General features: G+C 38.9%; 1 protein-coding gene across 1 annotated transcript; it reads left to right on the forward strand.

The window, feature by feature from the left end:
- The first annotated feature begins 1,188 nt into the window (after nt 1-1,188).
- SH2D1A (SH2 domain containing 1A) lies at nt 1,189-21,509 on the forward strand. Its single transcript, XM_045882181.3, has 4 exons — nt 1,189-1,477; nt 15,020-15,083; nt 20,272-20,416; nt 21,469-21,509. Exons 1-4 carry the CDS (start codon nt 1,341-1,343, stop codon nt 21,507-21,509), a joined length of 387 nt encoding a protein of 128 aa, XP_045738137.1. The 5' UTR covers nt 1,189-1,340.
- Nucleotides 21,510-22,205: the final 696 nt, after the last annotated feature.

Consider the following 22,205-nt stretch of genomic DNA (forward strand, 5'->3'; position numbering starts at 1 on the left):
ACATAATCGAAAGGAACAATGTAGAAGACCATCCAGCTTCAAGCATTAAACAAAGTCTTATTCCAGTAAAAAGGAGGAAGTTTGAGGGGAATATTACTTAGCAGCGTATTTTAAAATAGAAGCAATGCTTTATTTCAGAGTAGGCAATGAAAGTTGAAAGGCTTTAAAAATTAATGATAGTTTAGCATCAACTGAAGAAAAAACATGCTCTATTAACAGCAGAGGCTAAAATTATCAACACTTGCGATATGATTTAAAACAAGTTTTATGCCCCAAATGCAGATAGGTGGGCCCTGTACATCAAAGGGTGTATACAAGTCCACATAAAGACAGAGCACCAATGAAATGATTCATTCTCTCAACTAAGGCTTATCAAACAAACAAACAAAAATCTGGAACATCTTTGGATATAGATGGATGTTTTTTAAAGGTTTTATTTATTTATTTGAGAGAGAGAGAGAGAGCAAGTGAGAGCTAGCATGAGCAGGAGCCTGATGCAGGGCTTGATCCTGGCACTCTGGGATCAGGACCCTAGCGGAAGGCAGACGCTAACCGACTGAGCCACCCAGGTGTCCCAGACATAGATTGAATTTTTGTTCCTCAGTCAGCACTCCGGAATCTTGGCCAAGAAAGTAGGAAAAATCAGTATTTGCTCAGGATCAGGATTGCTCAAGATGACTAGGAAGAGTAGCAAAGGAGACTTGGCCCGTGTTGGTTTCTCACGGACTTTTCTGATTGTGTCAGAGCCTCCTGGTTGTGCTCAGGAGTGCCTGCCCACTGACAGTACTGGTAGTTTCTGTGTTTTGGTCTTAGAGCTTCTGGTTCTTTCATTCTCTGTCAGCATGTTTCTGCCCCACATGAAGGCCATGTACACCTTGCCTCTATCATCAACCCGTCTGGGGACTAATTAAGCTAAGTCATCCCTGGCGGCCCCTGGGAAACCTGCAAGAACGGAAGCCTTAGCAAGCAGTCCTGTCTGTGGGCCCGGGTCGGCCTTGGGTAGTACAACCGAGATCTTGCAAGGACCTTCTTCCAGTTGGCCTCCCCTCCCCCTCTGAACCCTGTGTTGGGGGTGGGGTGCGGAGGGTGGGGGCAGGGAGGGGGATTGAACCTTGTGGCAATAACCAAGCTTCTAAATTGCTGAGCTGGTTTTAATTGAAGTGTGAGAAGGAGGTTTGAAGGCAGATAGACAACATCCTGTTGTTCGGGCGCTCCTCTCTCTTTTTCTGCACATCTGGCTGAACTGGGACTCAGGTGGCTGACTTGGGGCCCGGTTGCCGCAGCAGGGGCATCTGACTTCCACCGGCCCACGCCTCAGCGGCCCACGAGTCCACCAGGCCATGGACGCGGTGGCTGTGTACCACGGCAAAATCAGCCGGGAGACGGGCGAGAAGCTTCTGCTGGCCACGGGGCTGGATGGCAGCTATTTGCTGAGAGACAGCGAGAGCGTCCCGGGCGTGTACTGCCTGTGTGTGCTGTGAGTACGTCGCGGTGGCTGCGGGCACCGGGCCCGCCGGCCAGACCGCACCGGCTGGGGCTGCGGGCGGCGGCGGGCGACGTCGGGGCCTCCAACACTGCTCCTGCGACCTCCCCAAGGCCTTCCGCAGGTCCAGCCTAGGGGCGTCGCGGACCGAGCTTCGGGGTAGGCCCTTCATGGGGGTTTCACTCCCAGGGCCTTCCCGCTCCAGAAAGGCCTCCCCGGGGGCCTTTTGTGGCAGCTGCGGAGAATGCCCTTTGGGGTGGGGAGAGGAGGCCTAGAATCTACCTTTGCTCTGAGGAAGATCCAGGCTCCCCACCTCCCGTTTTGACCTCTAGTGGAGGCCAGCGAGGTGGAGCCCTGGGATGGTGGACTGGCCAAAATTGGGGCCACTGACTCCTGAGAAAAGGAAAGGCATCTCTGCCTTTCCAGATCTCTTTAAATGGAATTGGAGGTGTCCTCCCAAGGGAAACCATCACGTTCTGGGAGAGCAAGAGGAATTCATTACTTTAAGAATGCAATGCCAGTTAGGTCGGGGTGCTGAGAGGGGGATATTTGGAAGTAAGACTGCCCCTCTGGATCTGCTTACTTCGCTTCTTTTGGAGGAGCTGTGTGTGGGGGCTGGGGGTTTCAGAAGTAGGACCCTTCTTTTTTTTAAATTTTATTTTATTATGTTATGTTAATTACCATACATCATTAGTTTTTGATGTAGTGTTCCATGATTCGTTGTTTTCATATAACACCCAGTGCTCCATGCAGTACATGCCCATCACCGGGCTAACCCATCCCCCACTGCCCTCCCCTCTAAAACCCTCAGTTTGTTTCTCAGAGTCCATCGTCTCTCATGGTTCATCTCCCCCTCCGATTTCCCCCCCTTCATTCTTCCCCTCCTGCTACCTTCTTCTTCTTCTTTTTTTCTTAACATATATTGCATTATTTGTCTCAGAAGTACAGGTCTGTGATTCAACAGTCTTACACAATTCACAGCGCTCACCATAGCACATACCCTCCCCTATGTCTATCACCCAGCTACCCCATCCCTCCTATCCCCCTCCACTCCAGCAACCGTCAGTTTGTTTCCTGAGATTATGAATTCCTCCTATCAGTGAGATCATATGATACTTGAGAAGTAGGATCCTTCTTGATAAAAAGCTAGGACTGACAGTAGTGGTAAAGGGCATGAAGGGAAAACACCCCTGTTATGATTCAGCTTTGCCCTTTACCTAGGCATGCCTTAGTCTAACGCCCATTTTGAATCAGATCCACCTTCATCTTTGCTCCAGGGCTCCAGAATCAGGAGATCTGAGACCTAATCCTGTGCCAGTCTGATGGTAGACTTGTGACCTTGGCAAGTTAACCTCTCGGTCCTTTGGTTTTCTTGTCCATAAAATGGGTATAATAATGCAACCTACCTCATAGGAGAGTGAGGGGCAAATGCGATAATGCAGGTAAAGAATTTGACACTGGACCGGACACATCATAAATGCTCAGTAAATGTAAGCTGTTATTATTATTGTATCTGTCTTCAGTCGAGTTCTTTCGGTACTCATGGGGCATTTCTAAGGAAGGACCTAACTTGATCACTTTTTGTTACACATGAAACACCTGCACTACGTAGTAGGCTCTAGTCAGAAACAAAATGAAGGAAAATGCTTGGTAGTAATTTTGATACCTAATGATACACTGCAAGATTATGAAATACTTTCTGGGTCAGTGAAGAAGATCATACTGAGGCCATTATTAGATGATTTTCGTTGTTTATTGTTTTTTTTTTTTTTTTTACATGGTCAAGCCATGTTGGTGACAACTCTCAGGCCATGCTAAATACATTTATTATAAAGGCTTCAAGAGAAATATGTGGAAGCAGTTGAATTTCTTGGGCTCACATCTTTTTTTTTCTTTTTGAAGTACAGTTGACATACAATGTTATATTGGTTTTAGGTGTACGACATAGTGATTTGACAATTCTACGCATTACAAAATGCTCAGCACGATAAGTGTGGTCACCATCTGTCACCATACAAAGTTATTACAGTATTGTTGACTATATCCCCTATGCTGTACTTTTCATATCTATGACTTATTTATTTTATAACTAGAAATTTGTACCTCTTAATCCTCTTCACCTATTTTGCCCATCCCCCCCCATCCCTCTCCCCTCTGGTGACCACCAGTTTGTCCTCTGTATTTAAGAGTATTTTTGTTTGTTTTATTTTTTAGATTCTGCATATAAGTGAAAGCATATGGTATTTGACTTTCTCTGACTTATTTCACTTAGCATTATACTCTTTAGCTCCATCCATGTCATTGCAAATGGCAAGATTTCATTCTTTTTATGGCTGAGTAATATTCCATTGTATATATTATACCACATCTTCTTTATCCATTCATCTGCTGATGGACACTTGGGTTGCTTCCATATCTTGCCTATTGTAAATAATGCTGCAATAAACATAGGGGTGCATATGCTTTTTTGAATTAGTGTTTTTGTTTTCTTTGGGTAAATACCCAGTAGTGGAATTACTGGATCATGGTATTTCTATTCCAGTTTTTTTGAGGAACCTCCATACTGTTTTCCATAGTAGTCACACCAATTTACATTCTTACCAGAAGTGCGGAAAGGTTCACTTTTCTCCACATCCTTGCCGACACTTGTTATTTATTGTCTTTTTGATACTAGTCTTAGGCTCAGACCCTTATGATTTGCTTACATTATTGTTTTTCCCAATTGGAAACTGGGGAAGGTCAGTGAAAGCCATCTAGTATTCTGCGGCTCTTTTCTTATCAGAAGAATGTGGAAGAATGAGTGGGCAAGCGAAAGGGGCTTCTTTAGAGAAGGTGACAAAGGAGGTAATGAGCCCCTTAACCTAGCGGTAAAAAAGAAGCCTGGGCAGGGGAGTAAGATGAGACAGTGTGTGGCAAGATGCACCTAAAGACTCAGCCACATTGGCCCCTTTGTTTTTTCTCAAACCTGCCAACTGTGCGCTCTCCTCCTAGGATCTTTACACTTTGTTACTTCTGCCTCGTGCCTCAGAGACCACTTCCTTGACCACCCTATCTAAATTAAGTACCTTCTCCCTGTGCCTGTTATACTCTATGACTTTATTTTTCTTCAAGGAGCTTTAAACTAGCTGACATCTGCTTGTTTACTTATGTATTGCTGTTTTCTTCAGCAAAAATGGAAACTCACTGAAGGCAGGGACATTGTCTTCTGCACCAGGAACACAACCTAGCACATAATAGCCATTATGAGGCACGTTATGAGGTACATAATAGGCACTCAATAAATATTTTTGAATTAGCAAATGGATTGCCAAGGCAAATACCCTTCTTTACTGCAAAGAGCTTTGGACTGATAATCAGGCCAGGGTGTGGACTCTGGGGAGGTCATTCAGCTTCTCTGGGTCTTGATTTCCATACACGTTAAATAGGAATCGTAAGGTGTGCCTACCTTTTGCATAAGATCGCTATTGGAAAAATATGCAAAAGAAAAGGACAACTTTTAGCCTTTTGCCTATGTAGGCCAGGACCACATAAGGAATTAACTTAGGCAGAGTGGGAAATTCTCAAACATGTAAGTTTTTACCCAAAGTGAATCTTGCATAAATGCAGTTTTTATGACTCTCAGTTCTCCATGCAAACTTCCTTATGAAGTCGTGGAATTCGGTAGGCAAACTGGGAATCTCCTAGCATGTCTTTTGATGGGCACACTGGGGCCTCAAAGTCTTAGATCATGATTGCCAGGCTGTGCTACAGAGGAAAGACACAAGGATACATTGTCTTTCATGATAGTTTCTTACGCTTTTTGAGCCAAGGGTCCCTTTTGATAAACATAAAAATTTCATGCCCCCATTTTAGTACTATGCTGTAGTAACAAAAATCATATTTTATTTTGAAATAAACAACGTACTCATTTCAAACCAAAACTTGTGTGCTCATGATATGCAGTAGAAATAACAATGTAAATGGTGTCATATACACACGAACAAGATATAGCTAACAAACGTGAATTGACTATAGAATTCACTCAGAGTAGTTTCTCATTCTATCTCTCGTTTTCTCCCATTGTCCAAGAAGGTTTGGTTGATCTTTAGTTTCTATAATTTTATGGCAGAAATAATACATTATGTGTGCTTTCAAACTTTATTTTAAACTCTATTTTCAAACTATGCTTGCTCTTTTCCCTGGTTCTGAGCCCCCATTCATGGCCTTTAGATATGGCCTTTTCCTCTGTTCAGTTTTGGAAAATTGAATCTCATAAAGCACTAAAGAAATTTTCCATTTACAGAATTTCTCACCTTCCTTTAAAGTGAGTTTTCCTGGGCGCCTGGGTGGCTCAGTTGGTTAAGCGACTGCCTTCGGCTCAGGTCATGATCCTGGAGTCCCGGGATCGAGTCCCGCATCGGGCTCCCTGCTCGGCGGGGAGTCTGCTTCTCCCTCTCCCACTCCCCGTTTGTGTTCCCTCTCTCGCTGTGTCTTTCTCTGTCAAATAAATAAATAAAATCTTAAAAAAAAAATAAAGTGAGTTTTCCTTTCAGTTATTTTCAGTACATAAATGCAGATTTTTGTATAATGAGTCTATTAAAAATAGTTCCTAATACCTATTCTTCTTATAGAAAACTTGAAAAATATAAGTAATGGAAATGAGGGAAATCATCTATATTTTTAAAACCTAAAGACAATTATTGTTGAAAATTAAGGGAATTTTCTTCCATATTTTAATAAAATAAATTGCTTTCTAAACACACAAGTGCTCTTACAATATCATATTCTACTGCATTTTCCACTTAACATGAAAAAAACCCATTCATATATATTTTAAGACATCATTTTTTATGGCTGCATGATAGCTCAGCCAGTGATTGTACTCTATTTTCCTTAACCTGTCATCATTTTTAGACATTTGAATCATTCCATTTTTCTTTGCTGTTACAAATGTCATCATGATTCATATTTTAGTCCATAAAGATTTCCTTGTATTTATATTATTTCCTTATAATGAATTTCAAGATATGCAATTTCCAGGTCAGAAAACATTAACAGCTTAGGATTCTTGATATATACATGATCATCAAATATTTTTCCTAAATGGTTATGCCAGTTTACATATATGTTCAACAGTAATGCATGAGTGTCCATTTCACTATGCCCTCCCTAGAAATGGGTATATTGTTAAAAAAAATTCTCCTTGAAATTTGGTGTCTCACTCTTTATTTCATATTTCTTTGATTAGTTAGAGTGTCTTTTATATGGTTGGTAAGCTATTATACCTCCTTGTTCATAAATTGGCTCTTTGTGTGCTTTGCCATTTAACCATTTGGATCTTACTATTTTTCTTAACACATTATGAATTTTTATATACTAATCCTTGATCTGTTGCAAGTATCTTTTCTCAGTTTGGTGTTTGCCGTTACTTTTCTCTGATACACAAAAAATAACATTTTTAGTAGTCAAATCTGTCACTCATTTTCTTTGTGCTTAATTTCTTCCTTTGCTTCCCAGCTTAGAAAGTTCTTTCTCCTGCAGAGATGTCATACCACTTCACTTCAGTTTTTGTTTTCAATTTATGGTTTAGTTCGTTTACATTTAACTCTTTAATTCCATTTGGGATTTCATTTTGATGTGGAGAAGAGATCTAATTTGATTTTGTTTCAAAGTAGCTAACAATTGTCCTAATATAATTTATAAATAGAACTTCCATTCCCCATTGATTTCCTAGCCTACTTTAACATATGTTAAACTCTAACATATAGCAGTTATTATTTCCCACCTATTTGGCTCAACTGATCTATTTATTCTTGTATTACTAGCACTGTAGTATGATAATGTTTAATACATTTAAATAATTATTTGCTATTCTTTTTTTCCCCAAAGATTTATTTTATTTATTTATTTTTTAAAGATTTTATTAATTTATTTGACAGAGAGAGACACAGTGAGAGAGGGAACAAAGCAGGAGGAGTGGGAGAGGGAGAAGCAGGCTCCCCTCTTAGCAGGGAGCCTGATGTGAGGCTCGATCCCAGGACCCTGGGATCATGACCTGAGCCGAAGGCAGACGCTTAACGAATGAGCCACCCAGGTGCCCCTTAAAGATTTTATTTTTAAGTAATCTCCACACCCAATATGAGGCTTGAACTCACAACCCCAACATCAAAAGTTGCACGCTCCACCAACTGAGCCAGCCAGGCACCCTAATTATTTGCTATTCTTATTTATTGGTTCTTTGAGATGAAATGTAGACTAATTTTGTTAAGTTAAAAAAAAATCCCATTGGGACTACATTAAACTCAATAATAAATTAAGGAATAATTGCCATCTTTAAAGAATGTAGTCTTCCCATCAAAAAACCTGATACATCTCTCCATTTATTAATTTTTAAAATTTGGGCACCTGGGTGGCTCAGTTGGTTAAGCGACTGCCTTCGGCTCAGGTCATGATCCTGGAGTCCCGGGATCGAGTCCCATATCGGGCTCCTTGCTCAGCAGGGGGTCTGCTTCTCCCTCTGACCCTCCCCCCTCTCATGTGCTCTCTCTCAAATAAATAAATAAAATCTTTAAAAAAAATTTTTTTTAAATTTATATCCATCAATAAAGTTTTGTAGTTTTCTTCCTATAGATATTGCACATTTTTTGTTAAGTTTATTTCTAGTCATTGTGTGTATGAATGTACGTGTCAATTTTTTTTGTTTCTATTGAAAATGGAATTTTCTTTTTCTACCATAATTTTCTGTTGCTTAAGAAAGCTACCGACTTAACATTTTTCTTGTATTCATCCTGTGTACTAAATGCTCTTATTAATGCAAATAGTTTTATTTTATTTTATTTTAGTGTAGTTTAGTTTATTCTTTTTGGTTTTCTATGTATATTAGGTTTCTTCTCACTAAGTTACACTTGAACTCTGACATTTCTTCCCTTCTCACCCTCAATGTAGACAGCCATTGGGAAAGTCCTCCATGCCCACTGGGGTAGTTTGATGGTGAGAGGAGGAAAACCAATTTAAAATATTTAAAATAATTAGTTTGCAGAAATAGTTTATTTCCATAATTAGCATCCTCCTGTACATCTCTGACTTTGTTTGTTACCTATCTGATGGAAGATTTAGAAGCTGAAGTGCTGTTACATTCTTTAGCTGCAAGGACGCATAGTGAAGTCATTTGACATATATGTCTTTAGATAAAAGGATAATTGTCTTTTTGTCCTTTGAGATTTAAGGGATGACTGGGAATAAAGTGCCTATGAAACCACTGAGCTGGAGAAATGGGGGAAGGAGCAGTGACGAAATAAAATTCCAGTTTATCAGTTGTAATAGATGGAAACATTGTAGCCAAGAACTCAAAAGAATGAGAAATTATGACTTAGTTTACAGTTAGTTTTTTATTACAATTGGATATATGTGTTGGTGCCGCATTTGTCTTCATGATAATTTAGGTCACCAGAATTATTTTGGATTTTCTGAGTACAATCCATTAGTGGCAGAGCAAGCCTGAAAGCCAGCCTAGGATTAAAGTTGCATCACATAAACCACCAAATGTACAATTCACAGACCAGTAAATCAAGTGCTGATTCTGGTTGACAACGTGAAATTAAAGTTGCAAGATTAATCTGAGGATGTCATTTGCCTAAGTGAAGGGGAAGTCTGGGTTAATCTTTTTTGGGTTCTCCTCAACTGGCTTCTTTTCTTCAGCCCCTTCTTTTCCTCTCCCCCTCAGTGGACACTTCCAGCCCTGAGGCCAAGCAGACTTCCTCCCTTTTTGAGAACTGTGCTTTTGGAATCACCTTAAGACCAATTTATTAATTCACTCCATCCCAACTTGACCCTAAACTAGCTATTTTATCTCGGGCAAGTTACTTAAACTTTCGGTATCTCAGGTTCCTTATCTGTGAAAAGGGAAATGATGATAAGAATAGTATTTCCCTCATAGGGTTAGTAATTCTCAGAGGATTATTACATGAGTTAATGTTTATAAAGCAAACATGTAGTAGGTATAGTTAATATACATAAAAGATCTACAAATAATTGGAATACCAAGTCAGAGCATCATAGGACTACATAAATAAAATGTGCTGTGGCAGTTCAGGGGAAGAAGAGATTACATTTATTGTCATGACTCATCGAAACTGGTTTTACATAGTTTTCCCATCAGACTTGAAGCTGAATGACTTGATATATCAGTTTTGTAAATTCAAGTTCAGTCTGAAAAAAGGAAGATTGTGCCATAGGAAATTCAGAAATCTCTTGACTCAGGGTATAGTCTCAATAATGATGGCTTTGTATATGGTATATTCTTCTGGGTTTAAAAGTTCTGAAATATTTGTTAAAAAATCAGTCACATTTTAATTGTGCCTTGAATTTTGCTCATAGCATTGGTTTGTATAGACATAGACCGTATGGGCACTAGCATGCTTTATTTGCAGTGTCATGAAGAATCAGAGGTAGCTAAACTTTTTCTTTTGTGTAGTCCTTGAAGTGGTATAAAGAAAGAGTTGTGGTTTTGTTAGTTCTAAACCAAGATTTGTCCCTAACACTGACCCCTTGAGAAAATAAGAAATAAGTCAAGGTTGCTTTCTTCTCGTTCATTTCTAACCAGAGCACTTTTTTAAGGGTTGGGACAGCTTTTGAAAAAATGAAGGCGAATTTTAATATTAGCAGGGCCCGAATCAACACATGCTTTGTAGTCATTAAAATGCAAAATATTAGTTAAAATTCATGTCAATAACAATAGCAATAAAAAGCCTCGACTGTTTTCTACTAATTATTCATTTTCTAGATTTTTTTTCATGATAAATTTTAAATTCCAGGACAATCAACAAGTCTGACAAAAGATTTGGTGGAGGAAGGAATTTTAAAATTACAGAGCATTCTTGGTTTGTCTGTATTAATGGAAGGAGTCAGAGAAAAGATAATCCTAAAAGGGATGCAAGAGTTTTTAAACATAGGGACGCCTGGGTGGCTCAGTCGGTTAAGCATCTGCCTTTGGCTCAGGTCATGATCCCAGAGTCCTGGGATCGAGTCCCGCATCGGGCTCCCTGCTCCGCGGGGAGCCTGCTTCTCCCTCTGCCTCTGTCTCTCATGAATAAATAAAATCTTTAAAAAAAAAAAAAAGAGTTTTTAAACATAAATTAGATTTTTCTGGTTTGTGACTTAGACTAGATTTGTAAAGCACCAAATTGTAATTTTGCTTCTTTTTCTTTAAAAAAATGTTAGTAGTCACTTATGTAACTTTATAGGAAAAATTAATATATGAGGATGCATTTATATTAGTTTAAATTTGCTTCTAGTTTGTATATATACAGATATGGTTCTGAATAGTTGTAATCAGGGTGATGTCTCTGTGTGTCCACTCCTTTCATGTACCATATTTTATATTAACATAACCCATGTGCTTAATTTAACATTTTTTGAAAAACATAAGAGGACTCTAATACCTTTGCACTTCGGTATAATTTTGAATGGTTCTTTCTGCTACCATTTTCTTATTTTGAATAACATACCTTATTTGGGGGTACTTAGGTTAATTCTCTTTTTTCCCACCCTTAAAATAGAAGTACTATGAAACTCTTTATGAAATTGCTTTGTCCTTTGATTCCTTGGAGTGTAATGAAGATAAGCAAGGTCATTCATTAGGTCAAAAATATGCATGGTATTATGGCTCTTTTTACAACTCTATTCCCAATTTATTTCCTAGAACGGTGGCTTTTCAGTGGATGGGGAGAGACTATGTGTAGTTTGAAAAAACATACTCAAATTTTAGTTGAATTTTATATTTTAAAATTATTATTTCATAACTCAAGCTACAGAAAACAAAACATGAAATTTTGTTGGAGAAGAGGAAGTACATGGTTCAGAAACACTGCTCAATGAAGACTGAAACAATTGAAAAAGCTTCAGCTTGTATTTATTTTTTTCCTTAAAAACTTTTATTTATTTTGAAATTAAAAACGTTTTTACTGAAGTATAGTTAACATGCAGTGTTAGATTAGTTTCAGGTGTACAGTATAATGATTCAACAGTTCTATACATTACTCAGTGCTCCTTACGATAAGCGTACTCTTAATTCCGAAAACAGAGACTGAGTGACTACGGAGGAGGTGGCACAGAAGTGCCCTAGGTGAGTGCAAGAACCTAGCTTGACTTTGCAGAAATTGCCATCAAGAATCCCAATAAGGTGTGGGCATTCTTTTTGCATTTTAATCAGTCCACCTGTAACTGTAACGTTCTTACAAATCACCCGGAGATCTTGTTAAAATACCGATTCTGATTCAGTGGTTCGCGGGCAAGGCCTGAGACCCTGCATTTCTAACAAGTTCCCAGGTGATGCTGATATTATTACCCTGGCAATGTAATTTGGATGGCCCCTTTTTGGATCTCTTGCATCTATGACCATAGGGTAACGAGAATTGAGTACAGGGGATTCTCGGTCAGTGACTTCAGTGACTTGAAAGTGGAAGAGATGAACTACTGGTTTATTTGAGGGGTGAAGCGATTCTGCTCATTCAGAAATCTGAGGGGCGGGGGAGTAGGAAATTGTTAATATTAGATGGGTTAATCACAAGAAGTTTTAGGTGCCACTGACACCAGGTTGTTCAGAGACTGAGGGAGGTAAGGGCTTTTGAAGTGGTACTCAGGTTCCTGCTGCTTAACTGAAAGTGAGATAAGATCAGATTCGTTAGGAAACAATTTTCAAAACAGACTCATTTATTTTGACTAAATGAGGCTGAATGATAGTAGGGAGATAGATTCTTTGTATTTTTAGAGACTCGCTGTTTTAGAAAGTGAAAACTGGTTGCTTACGATTTTGCTTGCATCGTCGCTGAGATTTTAAATAATGCATTTCCACATCACCTTTAATGATACTGAATTGCTGCCATTAATCGCTTCCCAGAGGGAAATTGGAACGAAGGACCTATGCTATTTCTCTGCTTCTATCTCCATTTTGCTATGTGACTTTAAGACAATCACTTAAAGCTTTAGGTTTCGAGTTCCCATGGTGAAAAATGGAACTCAAAGCCCTCACCTTGTTCCCTGTAGAGTACTTACTGTAATCAGTGGGCTTTGAGGTAGATTTTGTTGCTTAAAAAAATAAGACTTTAACAATGTAATATTATATTTTTATTTAGCATATTATATATGCATATATCAAGCTATTTTATGTATGATCTAAATATGCTGGCAAACCTTCATAACAAAAATGAAACATTTCCTATAATCACACCAGCAATTAAATTGAATTTTTTTGGTTTCACAAATTGAATGAACCTGATCATAGTGTTTCAGATGTATTTTTTTGTCCTTTAGATAATCAGTACTGATGGATATTGATTAAAGATTCAGTAATTTAATGCACATTTTTAAAAAGATTTATTTATTCATTTGAGAGAGAGAGTGTGCGCGCACGCATGCAAGTGGGGGCAGGGGCAGAAGGAGAGAGAGAGGGAGATAGAGAATCTCCAGCAGACTCCTAGCTGAACACAGAGCCCAACGCAGGGCTCAATCCCATGACCCCAAGATCATGACATGAACTGAAACCAAGAGTTGGACATCCAACTGATTGAGCCACCCAGGTGCCCCTACTCCACATATTTAAAGACTTTGAGTTCTAAAGGGAATTGATGGTAAGTGAGGTCAATTACTTGAGGATGACCCTCTGTTTGGAATGCTTTAGAATCATCTGTTCTTTAAAGTTTAAATACATTTGTTTTTACCAAAGTTTAACATGTATTCTAACCAAGGATCTATAGTGACCTAAACTTGTGCCTAAGAATAACAATCAGAAAATGTCTAAAATAAAACTGTGTTGATCCAGAGAATCTGATCCATACTCCTATTCATAATTTGAAATAATTCAGAACAAAGTTTACCCTACTTTTCTATGAAGTAAACGTTTCTTAGGCAGATTATAATCTACATCCATTATAGTATGGGGACCAAGAGCTAGGGCTCTAGAGTTAAACAGGCCTGATTCAAATCCCATCTTTGTTGCTTGATCTCTAGTGTGGTTCTCGTTACTTAGCTTCTCAAAGTCTCAGTTTCCTCATCTATAAGATTAATTTTACAATATAAAGCTCACAGGATTGTCGTGGGGTCCAAAAGAGATAATAATGCATGTGCTATGGACTGAATTGTGTCCTCATCAAATTCCTGTGTTGAAGCCCTAACCCACATTGCGGCTGTATTTGGAGATAGGCCTTTGGAATATAGTTAAGGTTAAATGAGGCCGTAAGGGTGGGGCTCTAATCCAATAGGATGGGTAGCCTTATAAGAAGAAGAGAGTCTCTCTCCATGCACACACAAGGAAGAGGTCATGTGAGCTCACAGCAAGATGGTGGCTGCCTACGAGCCAAGAGAAGAGGCCTCAGAATGAAAGCTATGTCGCTGGCACCTTGATCTTGGACTTCCAACCTCCAGAACTGTGAGAAAATAAATTTCTTTTGTTTAAGCCACCTGCTCTGTGGTATTTTGCTGTGGCAGCCAAAGCAAACTAATACAGCATCTAAAACTCTTGGCATCAATTATAGTTGTACAAGTATGCTTACACACTGAGTGATGGTGGAGAATGTTTACCCCAAAGGACAAGCTGCTTTCAAGTACTTTAGCAGGAGTCTTTTCTGAAAAATTTTATTTATTTTTGAGAGAGTAAGAGAGAGAGAGAGCAAGCAGAGGGAGGAACAGAGGGAGAGGGGCAAGCACATTCCGTGCTGAGCGCAGAGCCAGGCTCGGGACTTAATCCCATGACCCCAAGATCATGACCTAAACTGAAACCAAGAGTTGGATGCTTAACCAACTGAACCACCCAGGTGCCCCAGGAATTTTTTTAATTCAAATTTCTATTCTTACTATATTATACTGTAAAGTAACTATAATAGTAATATTATAGAAATATAGTATTATATTTATTATATTTATAATTAATATTATTATTATTTCTATTAAGTGGACCTGATAGTACCTTTTCCCAGTAAAATATTTTTCACCTAAAGGCTCTATATGTACTTAAAAGTAATATGACCACACTTTGGGGACACCTGGGTGGCTCAGTCAGTTAAGCGTCTGCCTTCAGCTCAGGTCGTGATCCCAGGGCCCTGGGATCCAGCCCCGCAATGGGCTCCCTGCTCAGCGGGGAGTCTGCTTCTCCCTCTGCCTGCCACTCCCCCTGCTTGTGCACTCTCTCTCTCTCTGACAAATAAAATCTTTAAAAAAATGACTACACTTTCTTCAGTCTATTTAATAAACCATGATTTTTACTAATTACAACACATCTCTAGTTTCTTTCTGTCCAGTCTCTCAACTAGACAAATCCTTAGGAGTGTGAGCTCCCATATTTTAAAAAAGGGAAAAGATAAAGAAGGCTCTCTAAAAACTGTGATTAACCAGATATAATATGCAAGCAAGTTAGATCCCCCAGGTTTTTCTTCCTGTGAATGCAGTGGTGCCATATATGTGTGTCCCAATTATGTAACATTTATGTGGAATAGTTAAGCTCAAATTTAGAGCATCTGTTGTTCTTTTGGATTGTTTCAGTAATTGAAGTTTATTCTTTCACAGGTATCAAGGTTACATTTATACATACCGAGTGTCCCAGACAGAAACAGGTTCTTGGAGTGCTGAGGTATAGCTTTTTTATTATTTTTTGCTTCTGGGGGTATCAGGGAGGTGTTTGAAATTTAAGCTGGTTTTATAAAAGAGTTGTCAAATCCTACTTTCCCCAAATATTCATCAGATTCAAATCACTAAAGCTCCAACCCAAAATTATTCATAGGTCTTAAGAAGGCTTTAGAGAATTTTTGTCCCAGTTCTGTTCAGCCACCATTGTATAGAATGGTCTCACTTTGGGGAAAATATAAAAAAGTTGAAGGATTGTGTCAAACTTTTAGTGCCTATGCAAAATTTTAGAAAGCATATACAAAATGTGTATTATGGTTAAATAAGCAATTATTTACCAAATGATACCAATATGAGCATTGGATCAATGGTGGATTAAACAATATGACTCCTGTTTTCTAAGAGCCTCTATCTAATACCCCTGGGGAGATACAACATGAATTCAAGAGCGATGTGAGAGCTCAGAGTTTGTCGTCAAGTAGATCTGGGTTCCAGGTCTGGAACCCCCTCCTCCCTGACAGGTCTGTGAACTTGGGCAGGTTACTTAACTTATCCCTGAACAAATTTCTTCATCTGTAAAATGAGCCTAAAAATAGTGCCTTGCTCATAGGGTTCATTTTGAAGATTAAATGGGATAATGCTTATAAAAGAAAGCTCTTAGCTACAGGACCTGGTACATAGTAAGCCCTCAAAAATGTGAACTCACCCAAACTGCTGGACAATGATTTTATGTAGTCAATTGCCATGTTATCTAGCATAGGAGTTCAAAGAAGGGAAGATTTTCCAAGGATTAGTAATCAAGATTGCTCTTTGTGTGGAGGCAGACTCCTAGCTGGGCCATGTGGGAAAGACAAGGGTAGGCAGAATAAAATTAGAGGGAACATTGCAGTGGTTTTAAAGGTACGCTCTCCAAAATTCTAAAGTTCTTCCAACTGGCTGCCATGGGGCAGCCGGGAGTGGGGGTCAGAGGGAGAGGGGGACAAAAGTGGATATGCTTTTGGGTGCCCAATTCATCTTTGATCCGAAAGGTTCACCTTTGTTTTGCTTATCAGCTGGGGCTCGGATAGGATTTCATTAGAAAAATGGGCTCTGATGGCTTTGAAAACATTTGAAAGTCACTATACCGTTGCAAGTAATGCCCACAGAGCGAATTTATTTCCATGTACCAGGGTAGGATATCACATCTTACCAATGTAGAGGTCTCTACAACTGAAACCTTTGACCTCAAATGCTTTCTCAGATTTCTGACTCTTTAAAAACAGCCTGTCTTTATAATGAAAGCACTTTATTATGAGGTGTTTGAAAACATAAATGCAAATATCAACCTCTGTTAATAACTCAGTCTATGCGCTTAAGAAATACTAAAGTCTAGACTTAAAAAAAATTAAAATAGCTCTAACCTTTACAAATTCATCAGTAAACTAGAAAGCCCAAGTTGCAGACTACAGATGTTTTAAACTACAGAGATGAATTAGGGCAAGTTTTCAAACATGTTGCTTTATATCATAAATAAATAATTCATTAATAATAATTAATAATAATTAATTACTTTATAATTATCACAGATAATTAATACTGTGATACTAATTAGAGGCAAAGCAGTAACATTTCTAATCAAAACGATTTACACCCGTTTATATTTTAAAATTCTCTGCAGCACTGCAGAGATGATTGAATCAGAAATTAAATTTCATTTATCATGAAGAATAGTTGTTTGTGATATATACATATATATTTGTATATACTTTGATTAGAAATAGGCTTTCTCCCTAGAGAAGTAGCCTTCGGCTGCTGAAGAATATTCTTTATGGAAAGGGCCTCAAATTATTAGGGTTTAGCTAATCTTGTCTTTAAATTTGTTTTCTTCTATTTCAAGTATAATATCATATGCCGATTGTTACATGCTTGTGATCATGTTAAGGAAGAAAGGGCTTATTGAACATAAATGTCCTTTCATCCTGTTGTCTGGCCTGACCCCATATTGTAATTATCTGCACCAAGAGAGCAGAAGATTGGCATGTTTTCTCCAAAGGGAAAACAGTTTTTAAAAAATGCCTTAGATTTATTTTTGAAATGCATATTGCATTTTTTCTATCTACTAAATTTGCTTTCTTAGTTATGTTTTTTTGTTAAGGGAATATTAAACTAGTGTGTGTTCTCAGAGCTCATATCACCTGACTGGAAGAAATTTCTCCAGAGCATATTGAAGACCAGCTGTGATCCAAAACATGTTTCCATGGATAACTAAGAGATGGCAGTATGGGAAATGTGCAAATTTGAACAATAGCTGAGTTCAGTGACAGAATGGGAGTTGTCAGTGGTACGATTCTTGTGGTAAATGTATTTTCAAAATTGGTTAAATGACAGATATTTATACTGCTTTTTGGAACAGTGCTTTAGTTTGCCACACAGCAGGAAAAATCAATGAAATTTTAACTCTGGATCCCCCAAATTATGAAAGACAAATATTATGTGAATATCTACTTTTAGATAGACTTTTAGGTTTTATCATTGCCTAGTGTATTAACTTATCTCATGAGACTCAGGCTAAAATTTTGCTAAATTGTGAATTTAGAGAATTCTATACACAGTCAACTGTCATTTATTGATATGTGCATTGTCATCAGTATATTGTAAAAAAAAAAATGTACTAGGGTGCCTGGGTGGCTCAGTTGGTTAAGCGTCTGCCTTCGGCTCAGGTCATGATCCCAGGGTCCTGGGATCGAGCCCCGCGTCGGGCTCCTCAGTGGAGAGCCTGCTTCTCCCTCTTCCTCTGCCACTCTCCCTGCTTGCGCTGTCATGCTCTCACTCTCATTCTATCTCAAATAAATAAAGAAAATCTTAAAAAAAAAAAAGTACTAAGCTCCCCCTGTGGACTTCAGTGCCTTTGGGCTTTTCTGGATATTTGATCATCAGTAGATCAGTAGATGCTAAATAACTTTACATATTAACCTAAGCAAAACACTGTAAATTAGGATAGTCATTTGCCAGTGAAACATTGTATCCCATGTTCAAATTGTACATCCAGTGCTATTATTCCTTTCTGTTAGTGTGGATAATCAAGCGTTAACTGCATGTTAAGTCCCCATAAAAAAGATGTTTCTGTTGATAAATGGTTTTACAAGCCACAAGAACAGCTAAAAAGATGTGTGGTTTGAAATCTTTCCACACTGGGGGAGTGTACAGTTTCTCTTCTGGTTGGTGACTCTAACTTCTCTAGAAACTGTTTGGTCTTACCCTCTCTGTTGGTGAACTCATTGTGGGTATTGACCTGAACAACAAAAGACTGGGTGCTGGGATCTAGAGCCAGTTCTGCTTCTGATTATCTGTGTGACCCTGGGCAAGCTGAATTATCCCTTTGTATTTCTTTTTCTTTTTTTAAGTAGGCTTCACGCCCAGCGTGGAGCCCAGTGCGGAGCTTGAACTCACAGCCCTAAGATCAAGACCTGAGCTGAGATCCAGAGTTGGTCGCTCAACTGACTGAGCCACATAGGCACCCCTGTATTTCCATTTTCTTATCTGTCAAATGGGAATAAGCAAATCAGCAGATCACTGCCAATTTGTGAGGAAATAGTGGAGGCAAATGACGGGAAAGTGCCTGGAATTGAAAAAGTACTGTGAGGAAGATATAAGGAGGTATTTTGTGCCTATGACCTGCCCATGCCATTTAGAGATTCTGTCTTGGAGCCAAAGAACTGTTTGGAGCCCTGTAAGAATGGCCATGGTATTTTGGATGAGGTCTCAAGTCGAGTTCTGGGAAGGTTTTTTTTTTTAAAGATTCAGTTCTTTATTTTAGAGGGGGGTGGGGAGGGGCAGAGGGAGAGGGGGAGAGAGAGAGAATCTCAAGCAGACTCCCTGCTGAGCACAGAGCCCAGTGCAGGGATCCATGCTGGTTTCGATCCCCATGGCCCTGAGATGCTGACCTGAGCTGAAACCAAGAGTCCGCCGTTCAACTGACTGGGCCACCCAGGTGCCCCCAGTTCTGGGAAGGTGTTTTGACCATAGGGGTGGAGCTGAGAGAGAGAGTGTTCTACATCTACTGAGGCTCTGGACTCTGTGAGCCTCCCAGTAGACACTAATTTAAAGCTAAAAAGAACTTTTTCAGTGCTTTCAAAAAAAAAAAAAATACTTGCCCCAATGTAGGAAATGACTGTGAGTTACTATGGACAGCGTGCTGTCCTCAGCTTTTCGTCTAGTTGGCTGAAGTTTGCTTGCCAGCCTTCATGTTTTCTCATTAAATGCTAACAAACAAACAGCTCCCACCTCAAGAATCTTCCAGATGGAATAGCTGAAAAACAGCTTTCAAAAAAAAACCTAGTCATTGTTCAATTGCTTATAGCAATACTATTTTATTTTATGTAAAATGACAGTTTTGAGCTGATGCCTAAAGCTGGGCTCATAAGCTTTTGCAGGAAATTGTTATTTTCAGCAGTGCCTTTGCAACAGAATTGATGTCAGGAAAGGAATACATTTTAATAGTCACTTGCAAATAATGATCTCTTAAAAGCAAACAAACAAATAAATAAAGGTGACCTTATATAGTCTTTCATTTTCGTGTCATAGAGAAAACCTTGTCACGGTGAGGTGTTGGCAGAGAGCAATTTTGGGGAGGATAGGGAAGTTTCCCGAGGAGGAAAAAATTCAATATGAAGGATGAGGCAGGACGTATGGTGAGGGGAGAGTCTGGGGACTAACTAGCTATGTGTTGTGTATATCATAACGGTCAATTTTTAATTTCCTGCATAGCATTTTTACTGTGGAATGATGACTGGGAGGCTAGGCTGCTGTTGTTGGTTTGTTTTTTCAGTCTTTTTATTAATGACCTGTACGATCTGTGTTTTTTCTGTGTTTAACTGCATCTTCTCTGTTGGTGCATTCATTGTGGGTAATGGCCTGTATACCCTTAGAGGCTCGGGATGTGTGATGGGTAGCAGGCAGGAAGGGCAGGAGCTTGTACAAACTAATACCACCCTTGGGAGAACTGAAATGACAGCTCATTAGCTCCTCTTGCAGGGAAGTTCAGCCAACCAAAGTAAGCTCTGCTAGAAATGTTGTTTTTCCTTCTTCCTTATGTTTTCAAATATTTGAACAAGTTATACAAATGTTACCGATCTAAGCCTCCCTCACACATTTTGTAGGCCTATTTATATCATTCGGAGGTAGGTGAATAATTTGCTTGGCCTTTTATTTTCCAGACAGCACCTGGGGTTCATAAAAGATTTTTCCGGAAAATAAAAAATCTCATTTCAGCATTTCAGAAGCCAGATCAAGGTATTGTAATACCTCTGCAGTATCCAGTTGAGAAGAAATGCTCAGTTAGAAGTGCACAAGGTACTACAGGTATGGTTCACTGTCCATTTTCGACAGGGCTTGGCAGCTCGGGGTTATGAGTCAACCTGTTCATAAATATAAAGTTATGGGAAGTTCGGTAAGCAACATGCAGTGGGGAGGTAGGTGTTGCCAGCCAGTCGAGCGAGGGGGTACTATTCACAGGTTATGATTTCAATAGGCTCCACTGTAAACTTTTAATAAAACTCCGGGAAAATAAAAAGAATTCGATGAGCCCACAACATTTAAACCCCTCTTTTCCGTCTTGTTCTCCACCATGTCCCTTTTGTCAACACCGAAGTACCATTTCACTTCACTAACTTAGACACAAAACGTTTGAAGGATGGAATAGTTCCGACAACACCTGGGCCGTCCTTCACCTTTGCTTAGTAAACGATACTTTCTTTCCCTTTAGGGAAGGAAAGGCTAATGTTAGCGTGGCCCACGTGATCCTCATTTCTGAATTTGTGGTGCTTGAATTAATGACATTTTATTGGAGCGAAGGAAACTAAATTAGTACACGCTATTATGCTACAGGCACACGTTGTCCCATCTCCTGAGCGAAGCTATTTTAGTGTATGTATCAAGCTGACGACAGAATACTGGTCAATATCTGCAGCTATGTGATTGTCTATTCATCTACTGAAAGGGGTTAATCACTTGTTTGGAGTAAGAGGCTATGCCTTGATTGAAACAATAAATATTTATGATTAGAAAAATGAGTTGTTATGTCCCTTTTTGACAGGGACCCAGGCTGAGGCATAAACTGACAATTAGACTTAAGTGCTGAATTAAATTAATGAGTAGTTAGCCTTTATAATAGAGATATAAATAGAACTCCAATTTACAAATTACACATTACAATTACAAACTGTTCCTTCTGCTCCGTATTCCATTCTTTATAACTCAGTTTTAAGTACTGGTTGCTTGAGCTGTATCACCGGGTTATATCTTTGTGAGCTTTATGCCGTTGGAAGTTTTATGATTATAAGTTCGAGTTAACCTGCAATTTTAATAGCTTGTAAGTTTATCTTTTCTTGATTTTCGTGATTATTTTTCTTTAGGGAGAAGAGAAGATCCTGATGTGTTCCTGAAAGCACCATGAAGAAAAATCAAATACCTTGTACTTTATTTTCTATAATTTAAATCTATGCTAAGTCTTATATATTGTAGATAATACAGTTCAGTGAGCTACAAATGTATTTCTAAAACCATCATAGTCCCGTAATGGAAGTCTCTAGCATGATGTAAAAGCTGAAATGGACTTTGCCGGTAATGAGGCGCTTTGAAATGAGGTTATTTTCAGTGTTATTTACAAATGGGAAACGATTTAAAACATAATGGTACTTTAGAAAAGATTAATGTCAATTCTTGCCAAATATAAATAAAAATAATCCTCAGTTTTTTTCTCAAAATCACCATTTTTTAGTGAAATATTATTTGACAGCTACTGATTTTAAAATGTCTTGCTTGATTAGATGGCAGGAAGCCGGTTCGTGTCCCTCGTCTTTGTCATTAGGTATTACGCTCTCCACTGGCTATGGTGGTGTAGGGTCTTTGGGGATTTATGAAGTTGTGCACTGTGTGTTAAGACAAGTACTGGATAAAGAGGGAAGAATTTCTGTTTAATTCTAAAAGCAACCTTTTCGCCTAGTGTCCTGAAGTTGGATAGCAGAATCCACAGACCAATCTGGAGGTTAAAAATCCCGTAATTTAAAATACGCTCTAAATGTTGATTACATTTGATATTACAGGATTTTTCATCTACCTCTATCCCAGTTGTTGGTACTCCACGTAAAAC

The sequence above is a fragment of the Mirounga angustirostris genome, unplaced genomic scaffold (assembly GCF_029215605.1).
Source record: "Mirounga angustirostris isolate CCGP_5_RB_7025 unplaced genomic scaffold, mMirAng1.0.hap1 SCAF_11, whole genome shotgun sequence".
Taxonomy (NCBI): Eukaryota; Metazoa; Chordata; class Mammalia; order Carnivora; family Phocidae; genus Mirounga; species Mirounga angustirostris.